Here is a 25968-nt window from a genome sequence, read left to right on the forward strand (position 1 = left end):
AAATATAGATACCGACGAATCAGTTTAACATAGTTTTGTTTAAAGACTTTTGGAGGACCCCAAAAGTATTTATGCACCACGTAATGTTAGATCGAAAACGTACATAATTTCCCTAGAGAATACAAGGCACTTACCAGATGTCTGACCTACTGTAGGTACGTGTTCAGCATATTTTCTATGAATATTCTTTTCTATGAATATAGTAACATCGTATATTATTGCATTTATAAACATTTCTCTCTTATCTACACATACTAAATAATAAAACTAACCTTTTTCCCTCACTTATGCATGTAATGTACCATAACTGCGAGACACCTAGAGCAGTCACATAATAAGCAAAATATGCTAATCTGAGCAACAGGAGGGGGCAGATTGATTGTGCTGTGGGCTTGGGCTGAAAGATCTGGGCCAGACGGAACAGCAGGTAAAAATGACAAATGTTACGATAGAAAAGGCTCGTCCTAGATTGGCCACTAAATCACCTTAACGCATTTGGCCAAAAAAATTAATCTGGTCTGAAGTGCAATCAATAGTTCCTGAAAGGGAAATCAAGGCCATTGATGACAGCTTGCTTTTCAGGTTTTTGTCTTTCAAGTAGTTCAGTAGATGGTTGTTGTTGTTTTTTTCCTTACAATTTAAGGAAATAGCTATGGAAAAACTGAGCTTTTTCCTTAACAGCACAAAACACAGTAACAGTAAAAACAGCAATGAATGATGGGAGAATGAGCCACAGAGAGCACTGTTTTGCCCCCATGTCTTTTGAAATGCGAAGACTACAGTAGAGCAGGAGTCCCCTCGTAGTCCTCAGCAATGTCTTTTGTTCCAATCCTGAGAATTCCTTAAATAAAAATGACAAGAGGCAGCAAAAGGGCAAATCAGATGGGGTGACAGATCCCAAACCAGATGAGAGGAGCACACAGTACCCTGCTTGGTCCTCAAACACACACTCAAGCAAGCCAGAAAAATTGAAATGACAAAATCCATAAGCAAATAAGGCTGGCCCTGCTTTGGAAAACAAACAAAGCACTTTTATCTCTTTGCATTCTTTCTTGCTGACTGGACTGAGCGCGACTTACAGCAAACACAGAAGAAGGGAAAAGGTTAATTAAACAATTAGTGCCTTCTTGATAGCTTTTCCCCAAAAAGCTCGGCTATTCTTTACTACAAACAAGAAATATCTTCATAGAATGTTCTATCCAATCAATTTTTTGGATATGTAAAGGTTGTGTTTTGGCATGGCTTGTGTGTGTATATTCATCATCGCTTACCTGTCCATCTATCAATCTGTAATCTGGACAGTATTTGGAAAAAGGTTAGAAAAATCAGTTTAATATGTTTAGCAATTAAACATATTGCAGACCCAATTAACAATCTATATACATTCATACATGCACAGTCAGTTGTACCCCTTTAAGATTCCAAGTCATTTAGTTTTATTCAGCACATAATGTGTAGAAGTCACACATGAAGAATGTGGGTGTTGCTGGCATGTAAGGTACCACATCTCCTCCTAACCCTCTCTAGGCACTTGGGTTGAGAAGACAAATATCAAGACGACTGTGTGTCCTCATTAAGGACAAACACACCTAGACATCCTTCATGACTCTGTCATGTTTTACTAATGTCAGGCCAAAAATACGTCCACTGAGGTTGCTTAAACTGGGTCATTTGCTATTTTTTTGGATCCTGCAAAAAGAAATCACAGTGCTTAAATGGTCTCCTTCTCTTCACACCAGCCTGGGATGAAATACCCTTTTCCAAAAGAATTCCCATTTAGTTTGGGGTTTTATTTTTTATTTTTTTACAAACAACTGGGTCATTAAGGGCCAGTATTTCAACACCACATTTGTTCAGAAACAATATTTCTCATACATTAAAAAAGCATAGGTAGTCTTTTTCAAAATGTGTTTATTGGTCATATACAAAATAAAGTAAGCTGTATATCAACAAACATACAGTATATACATCAATAAATTAAAGACGCGTCCGACTGAGAATGAAACAGTTAATTTCATGGTTGTTATATATGAATACATCATTTTACTTATCTACAGATTGCAAAAAAGTACAATAATTTAGTTAATAAATACAATTAAATGGACTTTTATTTTATGTATTTTTCATACAAAGTACTGTGATATCATAACTTATTACACCCCAGACAGAAAAATAACAAAAACAGATTTTATTATTGTTATTTACCATATTCATAAAACTCACTACTTTTGTATAGCTTTAATTTTTTTCACTTTACACTTTTGAGACACAGAAACCTATTCTTGAAGAGCAAGATATTTAAACTTGCCAAATCACGTTTACCGGTTGACGAAGACATGTGGTTTGATTAAAAATAAAATAGCAGTCTAAAGCTTAGATTTTTGTCACGTAAGTGCTGATAAACTATTTCTTCTTTTTTAAAATACATATATTACATCTCATTCGTGACCAAAAGGGTGTTCAATAAAGTAAAAGATGACTGCAGAGGTACTCACAATAGTGCTATTAACATAAATACCAATAATTAACTGTAAAAGGGCTTAAACATTATTATTTCTAAGAAGCTGGGGTTGATACTTGCAGATTTACTCAAAGCATAAAGAACTTCAACATATGCCTAAGTCATAGTAATTGGTCTAGCAGCAACAGAGGGAGTTTATTATTTAGAACTCTTTAACAACAACAAACACTATGTGAAGAATTCTAAATTCAGTGAGTAAGCCCGCTGCCCCATTTTCCTCCTGATTAAAAAAAGGGGTGTCTGATCTATTATCATCCACAATCTTCAAACCTCTTTCCTTCCTTAGCCAGGTATATCTAATGGAAACTGATTGTAGTTTATCTTAAATGGGAGCTCCAGTGGCCAGCGGTGTTAAACAGACTTGATAAGGCATGGGACCACCCTGGAAGTCAACAATGGTTCCCTCCATACAGCAAAATACAGTACGGACTATTCAGCTATTCAACACAAACTCGCACACCCTGTCACAATCTGGAGGAACTCTGCATTTGCGTCCTCTCCTTTGACCAGGACTTATCTGATCTAGGAACAGGAGATAAAGAAGTCTGCTATCTTTTTAGGAAGTCAGGCCTGATGAAAGGAGCCCACTAATATTTCATCTGTTGCAGAATACGAGGGGGAAGGCTCCACTCCCACCTCCTCCCCCAAAGTTTTGTCCATTGCCTGGACAGGGACGATTGGCATTCCAGATTGTTTTTAAAACAGAGGAAGCAGAGAGGGGTTCATTTGTGCTTGCATTCATTCTACAAGTACAATTTTTGCCTTGTCTTACGAGCACAAAACTGAAAAGGCAAGGAAACTGCACCAAATGAGGAAAATAATGGAAAAGATTGTTTGCATGGTGCAAGGATGTCATTAAAAATCAGCGTTCATTTCCTACTAAATACCCTGTACTTTAACAACTGTACAGATGACGGAAGGAAAGGGTTATTCTTTTGCTCGGTGAAAGGGAGGGAAAATGAATTCAAGAAGAATCATAGACAGATAAGCACTCTGTATAAAACTATTGACTTTTGTCACTTTACAACATCACTACTCGTAGCTCTGAGCTCTAGTCTCTCACTGTAGTCCACTGAGTTGCATATTTAAAAAGGTTCACTTTTTCACAACAGTCACCACGACGTACGCACGTACGCCACACGTCTCCAGAAGAGAAATGAATGACAAGGCGCTTGCCAAAACAAGCACTTAAAAACCTTTACACATTGTTCACAGAGGGTAACACTACAGGACCGTCACAGCAAAAACAGAATGTTAACATTGAAACAAGGCAATGCCAAGAATCAGGATCATCTTCCTTAGAGCAGTTTCACAGATAACCAGTCAAATCATGTCTTGTCAATTACTTTTTTTAAAAAGAGAAGATATATGCATAATATATATAGAGCGATATATATACACACATATTATTCGGATTAAATGCCTCAGGCGTGATTTCCAGTGTTCAGACGTTTTTAAGTTAAATGCATTGTAAAGGCCAAGTGTTGAGCAGGAAGCAAGTTCAAAAGACCAGCAATTCGCTAAGGTTCTCTCTCCTTTGTCACTCAGAGCAGCTCATCTAAAAACCTTTGTCTCCTGGGCTTTGCATCTTTTAGCTTCTCTCCTAGCATTCACGGTCGGGTCTCTGAAGGAAAAGCAAATAAGCTTAGTTACTTTATAATGTGATTTTGCGGCTTTTCGAGAGCTTGTAAAATGTCAGAACAAATATATATTCTTAGTACTTCCTTGTGTGAGGGAGGAAGAGTTCAGGTCCACTTTAGAGGTAAATAGTTTCTCATGTCAGAAATGTTCAGTGTAAGATCCTTCGGCAGCATTAATCTCTGTTGAAATCCCATTTTGTATTTTGGTTTCTTAAAATGTTTTCAAGTGAACATGAGCCCTTACTAATCGGGAGTAGCCCTAATCCACAGACCGATTTATATACTGTACATACTCCCAGTCTTGGGTTTTAAAGGCAACTCCTTGTGTCACATGATATGGTCCCAAAACATTGAATAGCCTGTTACAAAAAGTGATCTCACATCCTCTGCATTCCTGAGCAAATTTCTAATTGGTAGAAAGCCATCAAAAAAAGGCAGTATATTAATGATCTTTTCACAATTCACAAAGAAAGGGAAATAATTTTCCCAACTACAGTTGCACAATATGAGCAGTGGTGCAATGCTGTGAGGGACAGGGAACTTCAATCAAGGGAATTTCAAGGTAAAGAACATCTTTACTGTACCTTGCACTGGCCAGTAGAGAGCTGACACAGACCTTGTCAAACCCGTCTGTAGCAAAAACTACACAACCCGCGCAAAACATGTCTTCTCTGAGAGCACATTTAAAAATAAAACTAAATAGGAAACACTTGGCCTTTAACTGTTTAACTTGTCATTCTGTCGATATAAAGAGGAACATCAAACTTTGGAAAAGGCATTCAATTGTTGTGCTATTGACCAATTTGCATTGGACCCCACTGCTTTCTTGTTTTAGTTTAACTAAAAACCTTTTATACTCTTTTGTTTAATTTTTTAAAAGTAATTTCGGTTTCAGTACATTTCCTTTCATCCGTTTTCTAACTGCATTTTCCAACACAGAGCCGCAGGGGAGCCGGAGCCTATCCCAGCAAGCAACACGTGCAAGGCAGGGTACACCCTGAACTGGAAGCCAGTCATCCACAGGGCGTACATACTCACACTCACACCAGGGCCAGTTTCCCCAGAAGCCAATTAACCTACCAACATGTCTTTAGACTGTGGGAGGAAACCAGAGCACCTGGAGGACACCCAATTAAATATGTGGAGAACATGCAAACTCCATGCAGATAGCACCCCAAGGACTCCAGCACTGAGTTCCGGGGTCCCAGCACTACGAGGCAGAAATGCAAATCACTGCATCACCGTGCTGCCCCAGGTACATTTCCTTTCTGGTCCTTTACAAGCCATTTTTACTGATGTTTACCAAAGTTTTCCATTATAATCTCTCCTCATAAACATACTGTATACTGTTACATAAAGACAACATTTTTTGGGAAAAAAAAACCATTCAACCTTTTAAATATTATTAAATATTTCATATACAAAAAGAAAAAAATCAAGCCCTGTTGTTCCTTCGCACTTGATATTAATACAGCATTTAAATAAATACATTTCTTAGAAGACGAATAACAGGTTTTGAACTAAACCCGTTACAAAATATACCTTCTATTGAGAAGTTTTAAAAATTGTTGCACTTTATAGTTGTGGAATACACTGTATTTATTTTCAACTACCTTTAAAGCTAATATGTTCAATATCATATTTTTCCCCCCAAGAAAAACATTTGTTAGTACCAGCATTGTTTGAAACGGATGCAATTTAACATTTTCAAAAACTCATTGGTTGCACGGAAAAAGTTTTAACTGCAGCCAATAGTAATTCCAAGAACACTGAAAAGTCTCTTTTGGCATTCTTTAGTATGCAAATTTGCTTTCTCTATTAAACACTCACAAGAAACTACCTACTGCTCAGCAGTAAAATCTGCTGGTTCTGATTAAATTCTATTGAAAATGGGGCCCCTTGCAAAATGGCAGTAGCTATTATGACGCTTTTTTTACACAGTGCAGAAGAGTCACACATCCCTGGCATTAATAAAAAATAATCAGAATAATAATAATAATAATAATAATAGAAAAAAATGTTTTTGCCTTAAATATAGCAGAGAAATATACAGAAATCACACATCACAAAAATAACTTAAGAAAGGTGATGTACACAGTCGCGCTTTCATTCTGATGTTTCCTACTTTCAGACCCCCGCAGCAGTTTTGTTATCTGAAAGCTGAACAGATCTCCCCACGCCAGATCAACAGGAATACTTAATGAAGCCGAACACCAATTCTAAAGAGCGCACACAAAGAGCCCTGCTTTGTGGAAGCCAAGGAAACGGCTTTCAATTTCTCAGCATTTGGAAAATGTGTATATTACCACAGTGCATCTCGTACATAAAGATGAGGCTGAGCTTTCTCTCGCTTCGTTGTTCGCGCACACACAAGCACAATACCAATGTGGCACAGAAACCCTTAGGGTTCAAAGCTGTGAGGCGATTTCCATTATTATTATTAAAACCCAAGGAGAAGACCTACATTTCCCTGCTGGATGAAGGGAGGACTCGGACCCCGGCAAGTCATCCCACAGTATCATTTTTCACACTGACACGCAAAACTATTGCCAAAAGCAGGCAATATAAATTCCTAAATCACTCAGATTTTCGGAGCCGACGGGGATACATTTTTTTTAATAGTTCGCGGCGCATGATTTCGTTATGCCATCAAACAGCGCGAGAAGGCAGTGTTGACAGAATCCAAAAAAAGGGGGTTCTGAAAGACAACAGGCTCTGTTTACATCACCAGTAATCTTTTTTTTTAAAAAAAGAAAAGTACAGCATTACATCCATATAGTGAACAATACTGTCACCTTGTCACTTAAACGTCACGCCACGCGCTAATCCACAGTACGCGCCTATGCACTAGAAAAGCTATCGACTTCAATAATAAGCCACTTTTGGTACAATTGCAAAAAGGATATCAAACAAGTTTTTTTGTACTTTTTTTAAAGAGGTTTTATAAATAATGTAAGATACTCTATGTATTTATAAAAATCAACACTTGAACGCGGACAAAGATCCTTAAAATACGTACACTAACAATTTTATAGTAAAGCTCCTGTGATTACACATCTGTCTATTTATGTGGTCAGCTAGTCCCCATTTTATTACCAAAAAAAAGTATTTGCCATTTTTTTTTTACCGTAGGCTCTGTGTGACTGAAAGCCCCTTCATGGGACGTTTTTAAATGATGGACAACAAAAGGTTAATTGAGTCTTTTCACACGTCTCTCGAATTGAATGGAAATAACAACACATGTGCTTACGTTGTCATCGGGTCTCCAAAACACTGCGGTGTTGTTTGGCAGCTCTCTGATGTTGCACAAGTGCAATTTTAGGTGCGAGACCCAGAAAAGCTAACTTTGCAAATATCATGAGCAAAAAAATAAATAGAATAGGTGAATCTTCAGCAAATCAGAAAAGTATTTTCTTCCATTCAACCAATACATTGAGCCGTCAATAGTTTAAGAACTAAAGCTTGGGATTCCTAACACTGACAAACAGAAACTTTTCCATACTTAAATATTTTTGTATTGCTTTTCCAATTGAATAGTCTCCATAACAATACTCGTAAACATCTACAAAGAATACCAGCTTATTCCAGACATGGAATATATTACAAAAATTGCGCAACTTCCCAAAAAGTTAAACAAACACCTCAATTTTTTACCTTTTTTTGTTTAATTAAAAAATGGACTACCCAATCACATAAATTGGTCATCTGAGCGAATATATTTCACTGCCATTCAGATACTGTACAACTCTGAAACAGGTGAACACTTACAGATTTTTGTCTTTTTCAAAATACGGTTGGTCAGTGCAAAATATTAGGCACAGTTTGAAAAACGCATGTGAATGGGATATAAAATGTGGTCTGCCTACAGTCAACCCCTCCGTAAAAGAAATGGTTTTGTGCTGTGATTTCACTGAACTTTGCAACAATTGCTAAAAGATTCTCAGCTGTGCTTGTAAAAAGGCATGAAATTAATTCTCGGATTTGCAAGCTCGTACCCAAACTAGGGAGACAAATCTGGATTCTGGGGCCTTCTAAACCAGTGCAGTCAATAATGTGTAATATCCCATAGGGTGTATTAGGACGGAAAAGACACTGATAAATAAATTATATCGAAAACAGGGAAAAAAAAGGAACCGGCAACCACAAATTCGAAAACAGCAGACAGAGCTCACACTTGGACCCTTGCGACCAACGCCTGCCATAAAACTCTGACAAATCTGATCCAGAGAGGTCTTCACACGGACATCTAGATCGGCTGGGCCGACCTACCCCTCCGGCAATACCCAATTCGACCTGACGTTACACCGTCGCGGTTAAGTGCAGGTGGCAGCTTCCCCTGGACGGTCTTGCCTTGATGCCTGGCCGCTCGGGGGGTAAAACGATCAGCCTCCCAAGGGTGACGGGGTGAGACGCTGGCAGGGTACCACTACCACAACAGACCCCTGCCAGCTCGCGCTACACCCCCCCGCACCCCCAAGGAGACCGCCCCCCCTCCTCCTCCTCCTGCTGCTGCTGCTGGCGGGGGGGGTGATGGGAGATGGGGTGGGGAGGGAGAGGGGAGGTGCTCAGTTTGAGGGGTAACACAAACAATGAAGCTCTGTGCTCAATTATGATGCACTGACCAGTTCCTCCCAATGGCTCCTGCCCTGCTAGATACTAAGACCTAGCGTCAGTTTTTGACTTGACTATTGTGATGACGCTGGTGGTGGCCACCTTGCCAGGAATGAGGGGGCCGATGACGGAAGCGATGGGGCCCCGGGCGGGGGCCACGGGGCTGCGGGCGACTGTCCGGGCGAAGTTCTGGAGGGCCTCGTATTTGGAGCGCAGGGCGTCCAGCTCCACCTTCATGCTGGCGTTCTCCGAGGCCAGCTTCTCGACCTCCTGCTGCAGCTCGGCCTTCTGCTTCTCCAGCTCCTCCTTCTGCGTCACCCGCTTCACCCGGCAGCTGGCCGCGTAGCCGCGGTTCTTCAGCGTGCGCCGCCGCTGCTTCAGCTGCAGGATCTCCTCCTTGGACAGGCCGCGCAGGTGCTGGTTCAGCTCCCGCACCGACATCGTCACGAGCTCCTCGTCCGTGAGGCTGGTGCCATTCTCCCCCGGTTCCCTTTTCACCTGAAAGAGGCCAGAGAGCACCCGAATCAAAAACGGATAAACCGGCGCGGCTCCTTTCGGCATCACTGCATCCACCCTTCCATCTTCTGCCCACTTCCCCCAATCCAGGGTCGCAGGTGGAGCCGGTGCCTGTCCCAGCAAACAGCGGGCACAAGGCAGGGGACACCAAGGGCGGGACGCCAGTCCAACGCAGGGCACAGCCAGACACAAACTGATTTTCCCAGGAGCCCATTAACCTGCAAGTACGTCTTTGATCTGTGGGAAGAAACCGGAGCACCTGGAGGAAACCCCCGCGGAACGTGAAGAGAACGTACAAACTCCACAAAAATAGCATCCGAGGTCAGGAACTGAACCCAGGGCACCGGAGCTCCCAGGCAGCAATGCTGACCAGTGTGTGTCCCCTGGTATCACTTCAGAAAATCTAACTTCTTTATTTGTATGGAAAAGCACCAAGAACAAAAGCAGCCCATTTTGGTGAAAGTAGCAAACCACTTCCGGCCACTCAGTTATTAATAACTAAGTGACCCAAATGTGAAAGCACATTCGATAGCCTGTTTTTATCATTTCCTGCTGTGCAATGCTCCTGGGGATATAAACATGTTGTGACTGGTTGTGGATTTTGAGTCTGGCGAAACCAGGATGAGAAACAAGCAGCTTTAAATTCTGCTTTGGTCCTTATGAGGCCTCCTCAGGCTTCAGGTTCAGGGTTTCCACATTTTTAAAGAAGTGTTTAAAGAAAGCCCACAGGCTAGCTGCCACAAGAGGTGATATTCTCCCCTCATTGAGAGCTCACAGACTATCTGCGAACTATCAGGCTATCAGTGCCACAGGAGGCGATATGCTGCCCTCACTGCAAGCTCACAGGCTAGCTGCCACAGGAGGCGATATGATGTAACTCACCGGCTAGCAGGGTATCAAACCAAGAACTTGCATCTCCATCGAGGTCAAACGTGAAGAAGGCAGAAAGCAAAGCTAATAAATGCCCAAAGGCAATATTTCCGAAGGAGAAAGGCTTTAAAACGCACTTGTCTTTTCCAAGCGCCTTACTGCCTCACCTTCAAGGCTTTGCTTCCCTTGTTAGCGGTCGTCATACCACGAGAGCCGGTTCCGACAACACAGGTCTGCAGAGAAAACAAAACAAGTTTAAAATCTTCAATAACTGAGAGGCGTTAAGGCACAACAGCCGCCATACCTGAACTTCCCCAGTGAGGAACTGCTGTATCTGCAGAAACTGACTCCACTGCACATTACTATTACAATGTTTTTTTTTTAATAATGAAACAGAGTACTAAAACAACCAGATATGTTTATTTCAATCCTGCATCTTCTTATCCTCAAGTCTACGTACTGTAAGTGCATGTTTGAAAGAAGCTGATCTAAATCCCCAACAATTTTCCATATCGCGAAAGGCGAAAAAGTCTGTCAGGTTTTGTTTAGCAAGCATTCTGAACCCTGCCACTCTAAAAAGTAGGACACTGAATGTGAGAAAGATAACAACCTCCAGTTTCCTGTTTCCTGCAGGCTCCTTGGTGGCACAGTGGTTTTCAACCATTTCTAAGAAAACGACAGAATAAAAAAAATCTATCCCTTATTTCATTACCGTCACTAAACCTCTCAACGTCTGCTTGCTATATTTTTACCTCACATCGACACATCGAAGAATGGAAAACAAATAATGAGAAACTTGAGTTTGGAACACTAAAATGTCATTTTGCTGATGTACTCCAAAGACCTTTCACCCACTTACGTCTACCCAGTCACAGTAACTGTACGTACTTCCCCAACTCCTAGCTACAGAATAGTTTTCCTCTCATTTCGAAAGAAAATTCAACGCGGCACATCTTGCCACGTGCGTATGTATGCCTCACCGCTGGGAGTCTGTGTTAAGAGTCCCACAGCAGACCTGGGGTCGTCATGAAGCAGCGATCGGCACTCCTAAAATCATAACAGCGTAAAAGAGCATATCGGCCAATGGGGAAGGAGCGTCAGAATCATCTCCGTGCTATCTGCCTTGGGCCAACAGCAGCACCAGATGTGACCATTTCCCCAAGCAAAGATGCCTTTAAGACAATCAAATTAAGGGGCTTTCATAAGAACACAAGGAAGTTTTCCCCTGAAAGGAGACCATCTAGCCTGTTTGGTAATACGTTTAACACCGAACAGAAACTAATTTCCCCTGCTTGTTCCCCGCTCTTCAGTAATTCTTACACTGTGCCGCAAAAAATGTTTTTATTCTCAATCCTGACATGTAATTCACTTGTTGCAATTCTCTACATGGAACACATACCAGGCAGATGTCTACATAACCACTTATGTCTGGCTCCACCCCGCGTGCGGTCTGTGCTACTGTAGGTGTTCACTGCCTCCGTTTCTGTGTTGCACTGGATTTACTGGCATTACTGTGCTCATCTATGAAGACGTTTTATATACTTAATTATTTCATGTTTTTCTTGTAATCAAATCAGATTCCTTCTGACACAGCACTTCATGCTAAGCTTCATTAATGCTCGGCCAGATCTGGACAAGGGCATCTGCTAAGCAATTCTTTTTATTATTATGCAGATGAAGAAACGTGGGGACTTTCAAGCGAGGCTGTGAAATGGTCCCCAACAAGACTGAGGTGTTTTTGTCTTTTAAGAAAATTCCAGGGGATTTCCTGGGTGTAATGACAAGCTAAGAAACTGCTCGAAAGAGACAATGATGAGAACCGTACTCCTGCAGAAGAGCGCACATGGCAGTTCCAAATTGCACAGCAAGCTGAGGGAAGGTCAGCGAAGCCACAGGGTCATCAGTGGCTTTTGTTGCACTCAGCAGCAGCTTGTCACTGCTAACTTCACAGACGGCAAAGCCTGTGTCAGCAAGCGACCCACTGCTCCCACTGCAATGGCTGCTGGTCCTCGGTGCCAGCCTGAGAGACACAGGGAGAAGCGGAGTGGCACCCCACCTGGGTATCGTCATGGGAACTGCTAGGTGCAGGTGGGGGCACTCAGCCTCAGACAGGTGAGGACGTTCTGCAACTGCAAATGCAGCAGTCAGTTCTGAATGGACTGCATCAAGGTATGGCGATAAAAAGGGTATTTAAAGGCAAGAGAGAATTCACCCTTAATGCCCAATAAAATACAAGAAACCTTGAGCACTTTATATTCTGCTACTTAGAACTTATATTTCAATTATGTTACGGTTACACTAACAATTGTTTTATATAATAACAGAGACAAATGTATAAAACAAAGTGTTCTCACTATAGATCTTAACATTCTGTTAGACAAATATATATATAAAAAAGTGAAGAAAACACTGAAGCAACAGATGAGTTGCTGTTTTTTTTTTTCTTTTACAACTGAACAAGCTCAAAGACGTTGAGGCTGCAGGGAAGAAATCTTAAGGAAGTGAGTAGGATCGGGGCCATGTGGACTTTTATGAGTCTCTGATCTGTTTCAAGATTCAAGGTCTGTAGCACAGAGATTTCCACTGAAACAGGTGCAACAGGAAAGTTACAAAAAGTAAAATAACTTTGTATACAAAGTACCAGTGGAAGTCACCATAGATTTCTATAAATGCTTCTTGAATACTGCGTGATAAAAGCAAACCATTGTGCAGTGTGACTGCGCAAATATCATGGGATCAAGTCACCCTGACTCAGCAGATTCCTAATCTCCACCAACACTGGGCTACCCCCACCCCACAACTCCGCACTAACAAGCCTCACAGAGTACACACACAGCAAGTCACTTAGGAGGAGGAGAATATTTCTAAAAAAGGCTAAGCAAAAAGGAACATGAATTAATGGATTCAGTATTTATTTACCCTTTTCACTGCTTTTATACACTTCCATTACTCTCCAAGACTTGCTCTGCATTCCTGTCACTTTTAAGAATTTCTGAACTAAGACTAAACAATTAAAGGTGTAAAACAAACACAAAGCTACAGAAGTGATTTGGAAAAACGGCTCGAAAAAACGCTCCAAAATAATTCTCAGGAATCTTAAAAAAAACCTTTTCAGACAATTCCCAGTACAACTTTCATACATGTAGATACTCAAGCACAGTGCAGTTCACCAATTTCCTTAAGTTCTAAACCTGATTTAAACAGAAAATAAACGTGTGAACAAGGCTGCATTTTGCTACATACTGTATTTAACAAGCATTAAGTAAATTTAGAATATTAACTTTGCTATTCATTGTTTATTATTAAACTTATGGGAATCATATGGATTATTTTCTAATATGCATCAGCAATGTACAGTGTCTTACATTGACTGCTTAAAAAAACCTATAAGATTTCTTCCATTTTAATGAGGACAATAAAGACAATATTTAAAAATGCTTCAAGGCAGATTCATTTGTACCAGAGACCTAATTAACTTCTGTTTCTTTTGCAAGCAGTTGAGAGTAATTTATATTGTGGAAATAAATCATAAACATATTAAATATGTAAATTTTGGGGGGGAGGTATTTATGTTTGGTGGATTTTAATCATTTACAAAAGAACTAACCATTTGTTTCCAATAGTGGACTAAATGTGGAAATATCCTCCAAGCTTGGGTTGTCTGTAACTCGAATCCACTGTGTAAAGTAACATATTTAAATTCATTTCTGAATACAGTCTACCGACAATCCATCAGTTCTTTTATTTCAGTTCAAGAAGAAATTACTGCAATCACTCTTTCCAAACCATACAGGGACAATTTTCCAACAACGCTATAAAGAGATTCCCCCCCCCCCCCCACACCAAAAATAAGAATAAAACAGGAAAAAAAATTCTCTGAAGCTAAATAAAGAAACACAGTATCAATCAAGACAAGCATTCCTATGATATGAACGGAGCACAACTGAACCCAAAGCAGACGCCCACAGGCAGAGAGGGGGAGTATTGACAAAGAACACACTAACCCACATTAACCAAGCTGTTACAAAATTGTGATTTTACAGCAGCTATTGTATGAAACAGGGAACCTGCTTAGCAAGTAGCACCTTCCAGCCATAAACCCACCCGTTACCCAAAATAAAAACTGAGAAGGGACCAAACAAAGTTCTGACTGACCAAGCATCTGGAAATCTACAACATGGAGCGAACAGGCTGGCTGTTACTGTACCTAAAATTCTCCCCACACAAAAAAAAAAGTCAAATTAGGACTAAAAATAGTCTGGGAAGCCACGAGAACACAGGGCTGCTCTTAATCCCACACAACTAAAACAAAAGTTAATTCAGGGAGACAAATTCGGCGATACTTATAGAAGAGAAGCATTCAAAAGAATAATTTGATCTACTTTAATAATTTAGTACTTCAGTAAAGGGTAAACACACAGGCAGTCACAAAATGGTTCCTGGTTTGTCCTGGTTTGTCTCCTGTTGTGATCGAAGAGCACGGGCTTTTCAGTCGTTTGACAAAAATGAAAACCAAACACTGCCCCATGGATGCCTTTAGCCTCTGGTGCACCACGATGTTATTTCCCCGGCGCGTCTCCTGAGCTCCCCACTTTCAGAAGAGCACCTCTGGGTAACTAGGCCCGAACGATGAAGAGGAAACATCCTGATGGCAGCCACAGCAGGCCCCGCCAGCCCGCACACGGGAGGCAGCCGGCCAGCGACATCCCCGCTGACAGGTTTGCTCTTTCCATATTCATGTCAGTAAAGCTCCCAACGCAGCCTCCTCTTACACAACGCAAACGTGTTACCTCCGGTAAACGATTTCACCTCTTCTGCGCCTGTTTAGTGAGGAAGGAGAGAGAAGATGTGTGTGTGTGGGGGGGGGGCGCTGGCGGGGGACCGAGGCGTCTTTTGCAGGCACAGGCTGAATTTTTATGAATTGCCTAGAAGAATGCTGACATCTCAGAGCTGATTACTTGTAGAAGAGACATCACACCCACAGGAAAAAAAAATGCTGAGTGTGAACACAGAGTAAAAAAGAAGGAAAGTTTTTTTTTCTCCTCCTTCTTGAAACTGCATCCTCGACACATTTTCAGGAGCTTAAGGGGAGGGGGGGGTGGGGTAAAAATACCGATCTCAGCAACGACCAGGACCAAGTCTCCAATTAGGAACTTTCTCAACTTGAGCTAACATGAGTGAGATTCCTATCATTCCACCATTCACACTACCCTCTTGTTAATAAATCTAGAAGTGGAAGAGAATAAGGGGGAAAAAAAAGCTGATGTGACAAGTTTTCACACGCCTTGTGTTGTCCCTTAATTATCTCATCCTTTTGTAGCTGCCTCTGAAAATGCTACGAGCTTGTCAAGTGGGGTTCAAATTTGTTAATTAACAGCATGATTATTTAACAGCACCCTGGCGCAATACCCATCTCCCATGATGAATATTTATACAGTTATTTATTGGCGAGGGCGAAGGCATCTAACAACACACAAGGGACAATCTGCAAGGTTAATTCCAAGGTTTATTTTAACATCACACACAAGAAAACAGAGGATGCTCGCATCTTTAATAGGGTAGCTGGATAAGGTCATTTTTTGAAAAAAAAGGCTGTCTTGCCAGCACTGGACTTTCCATAATGACAGACTAACACACCTCACCTGTTGTGGCCTGCACAATATACTATTCTGCTGCTGATGGGTGACTGTGCACAGAATTCTTAATGGCCCTTTTTATCCTGCAGATAAAAGGATTCTCATTTTTTTCATGCAGCCAGGAGACATAGCTGAAATTCGTCCTCTCCCAAAGTTGCGCTATTTCAACATTTTGGGATGGCTGCAGAGAAAGACTCCAAAATTAACAATTCCTGGGAAACCACACCATTGACTATGGCAGGGCGTCCACACCAGAAATGAGACCAGTTCAATTTCAACAGAACGGCAGAAAAAAACAGAGCACTGCGAAGGAGGGCAGATTTAGGCAACTCTTAAAACACACAACATGAATGTGTACACACCACACCCTAAACCCACACTTCTCAAATGTTTTTTTTCCTGTCAGTGATGTTTGCAGCCAGTAACGACCTGAGGGTTTGTGCTGAAATAGTGAAGTAATCCCCCACTGACTAGAGACCTCAAGACAACAATGCAAAACTTACTGTAAACAGTAATTACACATTTAAGGTTCTGGTTGGGATTTTTTTTTTTAGTTCGCCACATTGTGCAATCATCCAAAACCTTAAAATCTTTTACAAGACAACCTGCAGCCCACTGAAAAAAAAAACATATTTCGACTGTATCCGCAGCCAACTTGGGATGCAGTGGAAAGTTACTTCTTTGTATAGCTTGTTACAAATTCTGTACTATTTTAAAATATCTTAGCAAACCTTCACTGCAGAAATGCCGACAGGCCTGATGCAAAGCAGATCTACTTTTCCCAGCCTGAACTGACCAAGCCGGGTGTCTGTAGGAAACTATAGGGATCCCTCAAGCCATTTCCTCACAGCTCCATCCAATTCAGAGTTACAGAGGAGCTGGAGCCTATCCCAGCAAGCAATGGGCGCAAGGCAGGGCACAAGACGGGGTGTCAGTCCATCGCAGGGCACACACAGATACAAACACACTCACGCCAGGGCCGGGTTTTCCAGAAGTCAATTAACCTACCTGTGTGTCTTTGGACTATGGGAGAAAACCAGAGCAACTGGAGGAAACTCATGTGAACACAGGCAGAACATACAAACTCCACACAGACAGCACCCCAGCACCAGGATTGAACGCAGGGCCCCAGCACTGTGTGACAGCAACTCTAATCACTTTGCCAACACAAAAATCAAAAAGCCCAATGAGATAATTATGCCTGGACCCTCGAATTAAAGGATCCAAAAGTGATGCATCTGGGAAGCCTTTTTACTCCTCTGTTTTGTTCTGCTAAACATCCATTATCTAGGATCAACTGCTGCTCCGTCTGACAAAGGCTAACGGTTCGAACCACAACAGGGAAAAAGATCAATAGGCATTACTGGTCTAGCCAAGTCTTCCTATGCTTTATTCCAGAGGCTTGCTGTTAATTCTCACTCAGAAGACTGCTTGCATTTCATTCTGTTTTTTAAATGAAATGATCCAATGCTCTCCTTTGTTGTGTAAAGTAAATAATTTAACAATCAGCATGTGCCGTCCACCATTTAATAGCAAATTAAAAATGAGACATCTATGCCAGCGATGCTCTTTTAATGTGGAGCTCGCATCCTATTTATATATATATAGATACAGCATCGCGAACAGATAAGAGGGAAGCTATTAACTACTAGGTATTCAGAGCGTGAAATAAGGAGTGCAGAAAAAAAATGTTCAGCAGCTTTCTGGAGAGAGAAAAAAAATCACAAGATCAGTGGTATGTGGTATTAAAAGAGCAAAAAAAAAATCTGTCTACACGTTTTCCATTTCAGGTACTAAGTCTGTGTGTAATGACAAATTCCCTAACACAAGCAAAAAAGATGCACTGTCAGGGGATTCAAACTTGTTTTTTTTTACCACGTTTTTCCTGTGGAGGACCTTGTAGGTTAATTTAGTCTCCCTTTCCGCAGAGGTAGTGAGAGCAACGGGAGATAAGTTAACTAAATACCTTGGGGGGGTTTTCTCCCATGAACCTGGGTCGGTTAAAAAAAAAAGAAGAAAGAAAGACTATTACAAAGAGTGTCACTACCCAATCAAAACAAACACCCTGGCTGACATTTAATCAAAGGAGAATGGAGGGCTTGGTTACTGTTCTAAAAGGGTGCCTTTTGGTTTCACTTTCCCCAGAAGGAAACCTCCCAAAGAGTCCGGCAAGCACGCAAAGATTCTACTCGTTTATGACCAGCCATCGTTATAAGAGAATCGAACTTCACCGTGGCACATATGCCCAATGTCCTTCTCTTGTTTGTGCCCTTTCGGTCACACACAAACTGTATCCCATCGTACCAAAGTCAAGGCAGCTCAACCAACAGTAAAACCAACTGTGAAAGTCAACTGGAATCTCTTTGTTACAGTAAATGGCAGAGCATCAGCTCAGTACTGGGTCATGGCTCCCCAAACTTTACCAATCCAGGTTTTAAACTACAAAATGCATGCTTCTCGCACCTCGATTCAATGCAAGGCACACCAATTGCTTGTGAACGCAGTCAAGGGGCATGGACGCACTATGGACCTGTGCCATTAACTCTAAAAAACATACGGTGCAAATCACCTGTCTTCACCTGCCTGATGGAAACTATACAGCACAATGTAAGAAAATGAAGTGGAAGTCAAGAGCAGCCTTCGATAATCATTCTAACCCATCGCTCTCAAGCCACGCCAGTTTATGAAGGCTAACAGCTGAGTTTTCAAGTCATGGTAACTGATGCTGAACTGAATTTGCCTCAAAAAGACAGTCTTGTTTTGCACAGGGAAAGAGTTATGGAGAAGGACAGCACAATAATAAATCGGGGCTGGGAAAAAAAAAGACATTACATATGAAAACCCAGCAAATAATTTTTAATTCCAAACCCACTTGCCAATAATATTTTAAATACAGGAGATTCTTGCCACATGGCTCAGAAAATATGGCAAATGAGGATAATGAAATCCATCACAGGCTGAAAATTAAGACGTTTAAATTTGAACAACAAATGGAAATTGTACATTAGACTCACAGTGTCTGATTAGTACTGGGGTTTATACAAATGAAACACCTTGCCTATTCCCTGTATAACACAGTGACACCTCTCTAACATTAACCACTAAATTCTACGCAAACCCCCATAAAAATGATAGCACATTTAAGTTAAAATTTACATTTTGAGGTGTAAGTACAGGTACTAAAAACTATTTGGGACATTTTAAATAATAGATAATAAGAAAGTGTACAGAAAAATTAAATAGTAGAAAACATTCATTCTTGCTTCTTGCCACCTGATTCGATTGCCACTCTATAACTTTAAATGTACAGCAGTTATACTATAAACCAGAGGTCTCTGCCCCTGGTCCAACAGGTATCGATCAGGAAGGTGATTAGTTAAGTGGAGTTATTTTGAGATAATATGGGACCACAATCTTAATGCTATTCTTCTCTCAAAAATTAACTTAACTGATCAAATTATTTTATTAATAACTTATAGGTGTTCCCTATCTCTAGAAACGGAGAACAGTTTTATTCAAGGAAGAACCCGTAAGACTAACTGGAATCAGGTCTAGGTCTGGAGACCCCTGGTATTTTACATGTTGATGCTTATTTTATGTCTAATAAACACAAGTGTATTTTCCTGGAAGGAAAAAGTTGTTGTTTTAAATTTGCCTTTTCAGACTTTGACACAAGCTAGCCAGACGTTCAGTTCTTATAGACTGTTAAAGAGCATAGAAAAGAAGACTTTTTTAACAGGCTGCCACCGTTACGTCCTTTAAGATGATTTACATCATTCTCAAGCAAGAACAGAAATTGCTTTTTTTTAGCAGAAGTACAATTTCTGTGCTGGAATTTAAGGAACACTGTCTGAATTTCAACCCAAACACTAGTAGGGCTGCCTTTTTTAAAATAAAAATATTAAACATTCTGATCTCTCTGGCTGTTTTTTTTTTTGTGTGAAGCACAACCTCCTTGCTGTGTAGTTTCACCATCCTTGCTATTTCTTTTGTTTTTAACAGTTACGTTTCCAGGTCAGGCACTTCAGTAATCTTCCCTGGGCTTACACTTTTTAGTTTTGGGCTTTGCCAAACCTGATCTCAACTAAAAAAAAAAAATTCTACCCATAACCATTTGAAAACTGTAATTAATTTTTTGACCAGGGTTCAGGAAATCAAAACTGTCCACAGGCAATGTTATGCATTTGCTTAACAGCATACAAATTCCGACTAAGATGACAAAAAAGACCGAACATCTTGCATTTAACAACATTTGCCAATTTATGGCTAGCTTAGTGAATAACTTTATCAAGGCTTAGCCTCAACACTGTTGCGTCAGTACAGTCTCTTACATTGTCTGGTACAATCAGTACAGTCGATGATGTAGGAAAATGCTACCAAACGCACATAACAGTAAAGGAAAACTTGGAACCAGACTGAAAATAAAGTTTAAAAGGCATTACAATTTTATAACACCACCACAACGGCAGAATTAAAACAAGAAGCCGCAAGCCCAAACGGTGAATTTACACAGCTGGGGGGCTGTATCAGCATGGGAGAGATTTTGCATATATACTTAAATATACACCGTGTGAGAAAACATCATTGAAAGAGTCCGAAGGCGTGTCAGAAGGAGATGGCTGTCATTTACACACTGTGGGAGGTATCAGAGCTGTGGCAGAAGGCCCTTCCCTTTCGTAACGTTTCCCCCAGCAATCCTGTTAATTCCTTCCACAAACGGCCCTTTTTCCTCACACGACTGTACGGCTCGTCTTGCTCACAAGGGGAAGGTGAGGAGGGGCAGGTGAACTCAACGGCACAGAAGTTACTTCAAACTGGCCGAGCTGGCACACATAAGGAATGACTATTTTTGGAGTGATTGTTCCCTGGTGTTCCAAGACAGACCTAGAGACAGCTTGTAAACACACTGATTTGAAGTAGAACAAGGCCAAAAACAGTAATTACAGACCACCAGTATTGACTTTAATAGACAGCACTACACTCCCACAGAGGTCTGGTATAATCCTCTAGTATGAGGGTGTCTGGAGCTTCTGACTGCATCTAGATAAGATTGTGAGACGCTCGATGTCATAAATATCAGCCTATGCCTCCACTAAACACAGACTTTTAGCCACTTGGCAATCCAGACTCCCCAGATTTTTACATCTCAAACTTTCTGTGCGGAAAGACAAAAAGGTGTTCATTTACTCCGCCGTCCCGTATTGGGGGGGAAAAAAGCGAAGAATGACCAGATCACAGCAAATTCAGCATTGCATCCAGTGACAGTAAAGGCACATTTCATCCTTCAGCCATACTTCAAAATATTTGTCTGGGAAATCGATTGTGATTCGCCCACTTCTGACTGTTATCACCTGCTGAAAATAACTAGCAAAGCCTTTCTCATATAAAGCACAACATCCATTTCGCAACAGCTTTACAGATCAAAACCGTTAAAAACAGTTTGAGTGCCACCTTTAAAGAGAAAGGCGTTATCCTAAACTGTGAACTTTAGTCAAACATCTAGTGTTTCTGACAAGGCTTTCTGACATTGACAGTCATAACGGGACAGGTAAAAATGCCTCCCACTGGATATGCTCAGCTATTCAACAATTCTCCCAGGTGTTGGGGTAAGGCATAGAAACCACAATCCAGCACAATAATCGAGGAACACTTCGGCCATGATGGAAATCAGTCAAAATTCATCCGATTCTCTGACCTGAGTCACAAGCTGGCCATCTAAAAAAAAAGGAGACGTACCACACCGATCTACTAACAGCAAGCGTAACCTGTTTCACTTCTCATTAAGGTTCACCGCTGAGTGACTTCAAAATAAGAAGCAGGAAATATTCTCATACGGAGAAAAGGAAAGTGTGTGTGTGTGTTTTACATAACACCACACAGATACATGCATTGCCCTTTTGTGATTTACAGCACAACCCCACAACAGTTCGACCTGAAGTGGGGAAAAAAATCCAAATACCACCAAGAAGTTTATTGTTCATTTCGTGGTCGTGACGGCCCTGCGGGTTTCGGGATTAACATGGCCCCTTTCGGACCCGTCTGCTGGCCCTGTGGCATCGTCGCACATCTCCCTAAACCGGCAGCAAATAAAAATCACCGATCCTTATCGCCGAGCCCAGACCTCTGTCCGCAGGTCCATGTCAGCAGTGCCTGTCCAGTGCCGCCTGCTCAGCCTCAAAATTCAACGTTGTGATGAATCAGCACATACGGTACTTTCTGAGCCGATTTCGAAATCGAAAACAAGCCTTTAGTATTTTTATAGTTTTAAAAAATAATAATAATAATAAGATAACGGTCACACGGTGTGAGAAGACGACTTGAAACACGGGCTCCGACCTACACCGTTCTCTCAAATTCTCATCCACGGTGTAAGATTACAACAATTTCTTTGTTAGTGAAACGTTTGTTCTTGATCACCCCGATACAATGAAGCGATACACCTTTTACTGTAGCGAAGACATTTTTTTCCCCCCCTTAACTGAAGGAGCGCTTTCTGCTCGCAAGAATCACATTTTTCGAGACGGGCAGAACGAGTTGGCGCTGCGAGCCGACTCGTCTCGGCGGCCAGCGGCACCAGGCGACGCTACGGCAGCCGATGCTGAGCTCACCTTACCTTCCCAGAAAGCCGGCCAGCCTGACCTCTCTCTCCGCCTTACCACAGCGCCGTCGCCCCGGCTTTCGCCCGTTTTTCAGCACGGCCCCCGTTCTGATGAAACAGCAGGTTTGTCCAGCTCAGATGCATTACACATTTCTCGGCAACACGCTCCACGCCGCTGTCTGCCAGTGTGACTGACAGGGGCTCGGCGCCAGCTCTCGCCCAGCGAGGTCCCAGACCAAGGGGACTCCCCGGTAAAACCGAGATTTTACAACCACCTTATCCTTTTGTTAAAAACCCTGTGCCTGCACGGTTCTGACCGCACTCGCCGTGCATGCCTAATGACCCAATCGTGATGAATCAGCATGTCTGGCCCTTTAATGCACTCTCTCTCACACACACACACATCGACATGCACACACCACAGATCTACAGGCAAAGCAAAGGCGTGCACACTCAGCAAAATAACACATCTCTTTCAAATGTGCCGTCCGCGATCGAAGTAAACCCGCCATCGGACTCACCAAACTCAAGGGAGACCCTCTTCCCCACCGCCGGAGGTCTGATATCGGAGTATTTGGAAGTGAGGCGCCTCTATTTCTGGGTAATTTGTAAAATTTACTCCCTCGCCTTCTCCTTGTTGATCCCTTTCTCTTGTGCCGGAGCCAGACGTCATATGATGTTTGGTCACGTGGTTTCATTCATGAAGGATCTACGCAACTGGCAAAAAGGCTTAAAGGGACCGAGGCCACATATTTTCCAAAAAGCACATTCTTCCACACCTCCCGAAACTCGCTCTTTAAAGGGACAGCCGGCTCCCCAAACCCGTATCCCCCCTCCAAAAAAACAAAAACAAAAACAAAACAACGGACTAACTAGCAGCTGTGGCTTTCGAGACAAGCTGGTGTGTTTTGGCGAATTTGGAATCACCCTGCGCCGCTTTTTTTTTTACATATAGTAAGACAGGTCGAAAAAGCAAATATATATGTATAGGTGGGGTAGCCTCAAGAAAGTTTATCTTTTAAAAGTTACATTGTTCCCAGATTATAACTGACCGTTATCCTGATGTGCGTTACAAGACACTGCGCAGTACGTGCGATGTGGTGACTTTCCGGAGTAAAGCATTCCTCAGAGCAGTACGCAAGGGAAAGTCTGAAGAGAAATGCGCAGCAAATGGCAAAACAAAATATTTAACATTCCGCCAGTTTTAGCGGGGTACTAAACGCCGCTGGTGGGGGGGGGCTCTTCTCTCGCAAGTGTAACAGTGGGAAACGCAACAGAAGTGTGTCCAGCGAGCCAGTGGTTGGCCGGGGGCAGATGTGAACGCGGCTCTGCCGAACAGGGGGGCTCGAAACGGGACAGCCCACCTGCAAAGCATTTTCGAAGAGGACTGTCGGAACCTGAGCTCCTTTTTCGGCTCTGTGGTTTGATGGGATCTGCGCACCATAAGCAGAAACATTACAGCACTTCCCAGGAATGTCTTAAAGAGGCAAGCGCAGAACAATAGGCTGCCGTTCCGAGGCGCCGGGATCTCGGATCCCTGTTCGGGAATGCCGGCGCATGTTCTCGTCAGTCTATCAAAACAAATTGCCCTTTTTATCTTTCAATGGAGGCCGTGCATGTCCTACCCTTCCCACCTTTTTTTGTGTGTGTGTGATTTCTGGACCACTGTCAAGCGCAACAATTTGTTTTCTTAAAAAAAACATTTCACAATCATGTCTGTTATCACATGTGGTTTTCATTTTGCGGAGCTGCGCATACACTGGCAAATCACTTGCACAATGTACACGTAGGCAGGGCAGTTTAATGTTAAAGTCTGCGTGACCTCTCTGCTTTTAATAGGTTCGAGACACGTAAATCCGGGCAATCTAGAAAATTTATCGTAGGATATAATATCTGTCTTTAAAAAAGTGAACTACGACACACATTTCTCTTTGGGTCCACACACAAAGCGAAAGCAGATGACTTGTATAATATCCTCATTCTTCTCTTAACTAGTTTTGTTGGAGGGGGAGGGCGGCAGGAGTGGATGTAGGCTTCAATGCAATGACTTAAATTTAGGGATCATTTGGGGGACCGTTCGCCTTTACAATACAAAGCTGCAATTACATTTTATTCTCCCCAGACGCCGGGTTCAGTGAAACTCAATCTTCTTCCTCGCAACCACCGGTCCTACAAGCGCCTGACCCAATTCATTCAATCTGTACAAACTGCGACCATCACCCCCTACAAAGCACAGCCTCGTTGAGAACGAGAAAGCGCGTCTGAATCGATGCAGGCCTGTCGCTCAGTTCTGATTGTTAAAATCCGGCGTGTACTCCACAATACACTATGTGTCCAAACCTCACTGGAGTCAAGAACAGTAGTATTTTTTGCTGCCTTAACCAACTTTATCTTTTAAAACTAAGGGCGAGAGAAAATGGGGGAAATATTCACCCTCTTCACGTTTTCAATCTAAATGGCTAATGTGTTCCTTGTTCCTTTAATTTAAAGACATTTACACACTTCACCTGAAAAACTGCTTATTTACATGCTTGTATGCCTTATATTGATATTTCAAGAACTTGCTGACGGTGTGCATGCAAATGTTCTCTGTAGAATGACAAAAAGCAGATTAATGTTTAACATATGTTGAAACAGATTAATGTTAACACATTCAGTGTTTAATATGTCTTTAATAACGGTAACACCAGCCTCGTGTTAGAAATGTCAATTGTTTGGGGGTTTTTTTTTCGTGGAATGCTTTCCTGCAAAGGAGGCCCATTCTGCAGTTTTTTTTCTTAAAAACAGCTCAGACAATTTGAGTTTATATCGGAGTGACGGACTTCACCTACTGATCGTGTTAAGCTCCAAGATTCCTGGGTTCGTTCATTTAAGTCTTTAAGTTTACTTGGGTGCTTTACTGCAGCAGACTGAGTGCATTGCTCAAGGTTAACAAGAACAGTGTCTCTCCCCCCCCAGAACTGGAATCTACCACCAGTTGAAAACCTAGAGGCCCAACCACTACTCCAATCTGCCACAATCATATCACAAGAGCTGGCCAGTGTGCGATCCAAGCTGCTTGTCCAACGTGTTTAAAAACCGCTGCATGTCAATCCTGCGTTTTGATGAAATGGTGGCCCACTTACAGGAACAGTATACCCGAGTGCATTGACCACGACTGATTTTAATAGATCTGTATTGATCGCCCACTAATGTATTCCACGGCAGAGAGCATCAACCGGGAGCCCTCTGGAGTCCGCTCCGCCGTCCACGAAACCGTTACAGCACAGGAGACAGCAGGGGGAAGCGAAAGTGATGATTCACTGTCGCTGGAGGGAAATGGTTTTTACTGGTCGTAAAACCAAGCTAGACCTTCTTCCTCACACAGCCCAGCTGCATCTGCACGATAGTGGATCGAATGGGCTGCCTCTTCTCATTTATTATTTCTGCTAATTTAAATTTAGAGCTTCTGCAGCGTGGCCTTGCCGAAAGGTCAGGCGCTGTCTGCAGTGCGCTCCTGCCAGAACTCCAGCAAAAGTCTGATTAGACAAGTCCCCGGTCGGATTGGACACGATGTTGCCTTCTGCACTGACCAAA

The 25968-nt window shown here is 42.1% G+C and overlaps 1 protein-coding gene across 4 annotated transcripts; it reads right to left on the bottom strand.

The window, feature by feature from the left end:
• Positions 1 to 1894: 1894 nt before the first annotated feature.
• mafgb (v-maf avian musculoaponeurotic fibrosarcoma oncogene homolog Gb) lies at positions 1895 to 23628 on the bottom strand. Of its 4 annotated transcripts, XM_069194529.1 has the most exons (5): positions 22914 to 23005; positions 22408 to 22500; positions 10769 to 10824; positions 10326 to 10391; positions 1895 to 9270 (listed from the first exon to the last, which is right to left on the bottom strand). In XM_069194529.1, exons 3-5 carry the CDS (start codon positions 10820 to 10822, stop codon positions 8818 to 8820), a joined length of 573 nt encoding a protein of 190 aa, XP_069050630.1. In that variant the 5' UTR covers positions 10823 to 10824; positions 22408 to 22500; positions 22914 to 23005; the 3' UTR covers positions 1895 to 8817. The 4 variants fall into 4 exon arrangements, with proteins under 4 accessions (XP_069050630.1, XP_015211966.1, XP_015211967.1 ...); XM_015356480.2 differs by lacking the exon at positions 10769 to 10824; XM_015356481.2 differs by lacking the exon at positions 10769 to 10824 and having other exon boundaries at positions 22403 to 22500.
• Between the last annotated feature and the right edge of the window lie 2340 nt (positions 23629 to 25968).

This window comes from Lepisosteus oculatus, chromosome 9 (genome assembly GCF_040954835.1).
Source record: "Lepisosteus oculatus isolate fLepOcu1 chromosome 9, fLepOcu1.hap2, whole genome shotgun sequence".
NCBI lineage: Eukaryota > Metazoa > Chordata > Actinopteri > Semionotiformes > Lepisosteidae > Lepisosteus > Lepisosteus oculatus.

Bases quoted from the DNA above. Each gene is read 5' to 3' on its own strand.
- mafgb (XM_006635147.3), bottom strand. From the start codon at position 23,090: ATGAAACCACGTGACCAAACATCATATGACGTCTGGCTCCGGCACAAG. The intron at 10,392-22,913 runs GTGAGTCCGATG...TTTTCTCTGCAG, and splicing joins GAGGGTCTCCCTTGAGTTTG to ACCTGTGTTGTCGGAACCGG. The intron at 9,271-10,325 runs GTGAGGCAGTAA...GGCCTCTTTCAG, and splicing joins AGGGAAGCAAAGCCTTGAAG to GTGAAAAGGGAACCGGGGGA.